The sequence below is a fragment of the Vipera berus genome, assembly GCF_964194415.1.
Source record: "Vipera berus genome assembly, chromosome: 4".
Lineage (NCBI taxonomy): Eukaryota > Metazoa > Chordata > Lepidosauria > Squamata > Viperidae > Vipera > Vipera berus.
The window spans coordinates 61,215,965-61,221,964 of NC_138206.1; the positions used below are offsets into that span (position 1 = coordinate 61,215,965).

Consider the following 6,000-nt stretch of genomic DNA (forward strand, 5'->3'; position numbering starts at 1 on the left):
AAAAATACTGTCCCATTGTGTGAACAGATGTTTGCTTGTTTAAAACTGAATTTCATCCATAAGTTTACTGGAGCGGGGAGCAGGAAAAGAATGGAAGAGTACAGAGACTAACCTATTTTTTTAAAAATCTCTTTGCCTTAAATAGAAATGTATATAAAATTATTACTAGCAATTGATTGAAACCTCTCATCATCTTGTCAATATTTTACTTTCGTCTCTAGACCACGGAACTGGTTTTTGCTCTCTGATGTAGCAAAGAGGCTGAAAATGTCACCCAGGATATTTCGCTGCAGTTTCCCAAATTTGGAAGTTGTCAGTGTTACAGAAGCAGAATTTTTCAAACAAGTATCTTTGAGTCAGCTGTTTGCTTCTCAAAAGGATCTGGAAGCTTTCAGCCCAGAAGGCAAGGAACTGTTGGACTTGGTAGAATTTACTAATGAGTTACAATCTTTGCTTGGAGCCTCACTTGAATGGTTGCATCCAGATGAAGAAACTGATATTCATTGGTGAATCTCCCAGCTTCTTAATGTACAGTTCTGTGTAAGATATTTCTTTATGTATATGTGTTGCTGCAGTTGTTTCTGTAAAGAAAAGGATACTGTTAAATAAAAGAGCTTTTCTCTAATACACATACACCCACACAAACACACTCACAAATATATCAGATGGGTGGACTTTTGGAAGATTTTTTTTTAAAGAGACCACTCTTGTTTTTACAAATTATAAAATTGGTAAAAAAGTGTGTGCACATTCCTTTAAGTGCAGACAAATTTTGGTATAGATTTGTTTTTACATGGAACTTTTTTAAAAAAATAAAATAGCTTTGTTTCAAGCAAAGCACTGGTTACGTAAAGATGCCTATTATAGGTGATGTGATCAATATTGTAAGCTTGGGAAGGTTTATTGAGGGAGGCACTTCATTATATTTTTGTTTTTGTTTACAAAAATTCCTGCTTTGGTCAGGTAAACACTATTGAATACAATTCAGTAGACTGTAATATAAATTAAAACCATACACATGCACATCTACTAATTGTGTGAACTTTTATATCCTAATTTAAAGATGTGAAATTTACTTTTCACATGGCAAACTGGATTGTTTATATATATATGTATATGTATATATATATATACACACACACACACACACTTTATATGTGTGTGTTTAAACATTTGATGCTCTTTATTTAAAAGAAATCTCTGAACTATTTTTCTGTAAAATACTGAAAACTAACCTATGTTGAAGTTGCTTAAAACTGTACAGAAGCTAAATCTTTTTCTGAATTGTGTGTTTATGTTTGAGATTTGTGTTTTAACTTTGTAAGTAAATTCTTCTGCCTTTGTATTTATATTTTACAAAAAAAGATGCTAAAGGCAATAAAACTGTTGAAAAAGCAATGCTGAAATAACAAAGTTTTCGGTATGACCTTTGAGTGAACTGAAAACCCAAATGGTATCTTTTTTCCCATGAGTAGAAATGTGTACAGTCCTTACCCAGAAAGAAAAGAAAATTCAGTCTTCAGTCGTATATAATCTGTCTTCATTCAAAACTACAAACACACACATACACACACATACCCCACCCAAAAGGTCAAGATTTGGCTGTAGATGTCTGCAGATGGGATCGGGGGAGGGATTGGAAGTGACAAAATATGAATCATGAAGTTGTAACACAAATTCTAATCTTTACATATTTACATATGACATTGCAGGGTTGTTTTTTTTTAAAAGAATGATTTTTGTACCAAGCACATTTTATAGTTTTGTATCTGCATAGTTGACATATGGGTTTGGTCTTATGTTAAGTCCAACATTAATTACCTTCTCACAATGTGTTGGACACAAGCAGCAGTGTTACAAGCACTGTATCATGTTAGATGTTTGTTTTCTAGGTTTGACAGACAAGCGATTTTTTAAATATTGTGGGAATTTTTTTAAAAATTCCATTTATATCCCGCCCTTCTCCGAAGACTCAGGGCGGCTTACAAGCTTAGCAGTAGCCTTCATTCTATGTATATGCCTGCTTATTAGGGCTTTCACACACCCCCAAGCGGCATTATTACAAAGTCAGCTTAATTGCCCCCAACAATCTGGGTCCTCATTTTACCTACCTCGGAAGGATGGAAGGCTGAGTCAACCTTGAGCCTGGTGGGACGCGAACCTGCACTAATTGGAGGCAGCTGGTGTTACTTAAGGAGGCATTAGCCCACTGCTCCACCAAGGCTCTTTTTAGGAGTATCTCTTTTCCTACCTCCTTAATATTCAGCCTAACTGGCTGGTAAGAGAATTTGCTAGAGAAAATGCTTGTGTCAACAATTATTCAGCAGAAAGAAGATAAATTTGGACAATTTGGTTGGTTGGTGTAAGGATTCAGTTGCTCAGTGGAAAATTAACTGGTGGCTCTAAGCTGCTGAACGAAGTCTTGTAACCCTTCCTCAGCAGCTGTTTGTTTCTTCACTGGCTGCACTGCATATTCTTCATCATCTTCTGCTGCTTACTGGAGATGAGAAGGTCCCCCCCCCTGTATAAAAGCACTATAATGGGCAAAGCATGATTTGTTTTGGAACACCATAATTTTCAGCTTTTTCAAAAATAACTATAGATGAATTGCTTGAACAATCACCTAGAAAAAAGTCACACAAAGATGCTAAATTATGATTTAAATACATTTACACATCAGTTTCAAATCCTTTGTTGGATAAGTCAGGGGTCCCCAATGTCTGGTCCGTGGACCAGTACTGGGCCGCAGCATGCCAGTAACCAGTCCGCACAAACAAGGAAACCCCATCAGGATGCAGGCAGCACACAAAACTACTCCCCTCCGGTCCGTAGAAAAACCTCTCCATGTAACGTCCCTGGTGCCCCAAAAGTTGGGGACCTCTGGGATAAGTCCTGCAAGTTTTATTCAAGTTATGTTACAATGCTTAGGTGAAAACTATGAAGACGTTGAAAGCTGAGGTAAGATACGGAGAATAGGCTGATTGTTATAACTTTCTTGAAAAGAATGTTGACTCTTCAAACATGAATTGTAAGTCATTTTTTCTGATTTAAGATGCAGATGTATTCCAGAGATTGGTATTTACTATAAAAGCACATCTGAAATGAATATAACCATAGCTATTGAAAAGATAGGCCTTTTATTTTTCATTCTTTCACTGCTCAGAATGGGAATTCCACATTATAATCTGCAGCAGTTTAACCTAAAAAAACCCTATGTGAAACAGAAATTATAAACTCACGGTCTTGGAGAGTAAGTTCCACTGAACTCAAGGGGTGCTTTTGAATTAACATTCTCTACAGCTAAACAATGATGTAGAGAATGATTTTGTTTGTGCATTCATAGAGGAAAATCTTGATTCTTTTAAAATCCATAATGCTATTGATTTAGAACAGAGATGGGGAACTGTGGCCCTGACTTGTGGACTTCAACTCCCAGAATTCCTGAGCCAGGATGGCTGGCTCCAGAATTCAGGGAATTAAAATCCACTTGTCATGAAGGGGACATAGTTCCTCACCCGTGTTTTAGAACAGGGATATTGCTAGATCATCTTACATGACTGTCTAGCTAGCCCTTTATCTTGTTCCAGAAGCAATTAATTTTAACCAGTAGGAAATCATACAGTCAGGTTATGAAGGCAAAATTCTTCCCAAGTCTTATTCTTCAGCAGCTAGTATTACAGGTGGAGGCGTCATTGAAGTTATTTGGAGTGTTGGTATCTGCCACTGTCAGTGAAATTTACCTTTGAAAGATATTCTTGCTAGTGGTACTGAAGCCTCATTTTACCTTGTGCTTATAATCCTATAAATCTCTACTCCATCTGTCCTTACTTTCCCCTCCCTAAATTAAAAATATTTTAAGTATTGTAACCTTTCCTTGACTTTTGAATGTTGCCATTGTTGCCTATATTAGTATACCAAGCATGAGATGCAAAAACATGGACACATCATTAGGCTTCAATAGGTTTGCTTTACCTCTTTCTTGTTTTCCAGTATGTATGTTTTATTTGTAATCCATATATTGTAGCTCTGAATCAGTTCAGAAAGACAGATTATAGAAATCAGTCTGCAAAATGCTCACCTAACTCAACAATGAGGTATATTTTAATGAGAGGATTAATTTTATACCGGCCTTGCAAACAAGTCACTTTAGGTTTGAAGTAGGAGAGTACATTGGGGTCTAGATTAATCTGTATGAAATCAAAATGTTACTTCAGGCTATTGTGCAGATTGATAGCTGCAACAAAATAGAATGGCCAAGAGTATTTTTTTTCCTGTAACACAGGCTAGCAATTAAGGAAATATTGGATAGGATTATCTTCATAGACTGCTGAATGGCAATAGTAAGCTAAAGGTGCCTTCTAGTTGAACTCAGTCCCTGGTGATGAGGAAGGAAGGAAGTACACAACATCCAGGTATTTCCTACTGTTGGAACCATCAACATCCCTGCATTTTGTATAAAACATTGTAGTTCTGTTGCTAAATAGAATTTCCTTTTGTTGTCACATTAATTTGCAACTTATTAATTGTGACAGAATTGAGGTGCTGTACTGATGCCGATTTGCATATTCATGAGTACTTATTAAACAAATAAGATCTCCCTGGCCTTAGGAAATGCCCCAAGTAATGCTGCACATTACATTACGTCAGACTTAGATGCTCTAGTCTCTCTTTATTGTGTTAATAAATGCAGTGGATTTAAATAATAAAATCAACTACAATTAAAATATATAGAATATTTTAAACAATAAGCCAATTGCCTGATTGGCTGTAGCTTTCCAAAAATTGTATACAGTACCTTCCTAACTAGGAATTAATTTGAATGGATGTAAAAGTCCCACAATTAACTTAGTAAGGAAGGGAAAGAGTACAACAATGTATGCTATTTTTCAATAGTACTTTCTTACATATCCAGATAGGAAAAGTGCAAAGGAAACAAGTAGAAAATTGGTAAAAAAAAAGTAAGGTTAGGTATGGACAAGATTCATATTGGACTTTCTCTTGCTTTTAAAACAAATATCAATGAATGAAGGTATGATTTTCCATGTTTTTAAAGAATGAAGGGATAATAAAAGCCATTTGCAACTACTGAACTGGGTTAAATAATACAGCAAGATTTGTTCTTTCTTATTATATAAAAGTGGAAATTAGGTAAGGCGAGAGGGACAGAGATAGACAAGCAAAAAAAGCATCCAGCCTACAGCTGAATGTTCTTCAAAGATACAGATACCTTGCTGTAAAGAGAGAAAGATATCGTGGTTATTCTCTGCAATAGCACCCAGCTGATTTTACAGTACTGAGATTAACCACAATGCCACAAAATACTGGTGTTCATACAATTGGGAAAATGCTAAAATATGGTACTTCCCTTGAAGACCAAGCTTTCCTCCAAATTAGCAATTTAACTGTCAAAATTTATTTATTTATTTATTTATTTATTTATTTATTTATTTATTTATTTATTTATTTATTTATTTATTTATTTATTTATTTGATTTATATACCGCCCTTCTCCCGTAGGACTCAGGGCGGTTCACAAGGTTTTTAAAAACAATACAACAAATTACAAAACTTAAAATCAATTAAAAAGATTATATTGACCTTGAAATAAAACCCAGTTAAAATACAATTAAAATCCCAATTAATATTCTCAGTCCAGGCCAGAAAGCTCGAAGAGCCAGGTCTTCAGGTCCCGGCGGAATGAGCGAAGGTCAGGGGCAGTCCTAAGCTCTACAGGCAGCTGATTCCAAAGGGCAGGCGCACCCACAGAGAAGGCCCTCCCCCTGGGTATTGTCCGCCGGCAATCTTTTACCGGTGGTACCCTGAGAAGACCCTCCCTGTGGGAGCGCACAGGACGAAGGGAGCTTGATGCCGGCAGCAGGTGTTCCCTCAGATATCCCGGACCCAAGCCATTTAGGGCTTTATAGGTCATCTCCAGCACCTTGAATCTCAATTTAGATTTTGAAACCTAAAATAAAAATTTTAAAACAACCCCTTCCCTTT

The 6,000-nt window shown here is 36.2% G+C and overlaps 1 protein-coding gene across 8 annotated transcripts in view; it reads left to right on the top strand.

Moving 5' to 3' along the window:
- BCOR (BCL6 corepressor) overlaps positions 1 to 1,413 on the top strand; it is a 75,951-nt gene extending 74,538 nt beyond the window's left edge. For all 8 annotated transcript variants that reach the window (XM_081326329.1, XM_081326334.1, XM_081326336.1 and 5 more), the window contains one exon: positions 222 to 1,413. In XM_081326329.1, the coding sequence (XP_081182455.1) occupies positions 222 to 510 (289 nt within the window). In that variant the 3' untranslated portion in view covers positions 511 to 1,413. The remainder of the gene's footprint in view (positions 1 to 221) is intronic.
- The last annotated feature ends 4,587 nt before the right edge of the window (positions 1,414 to 6,000 follow it).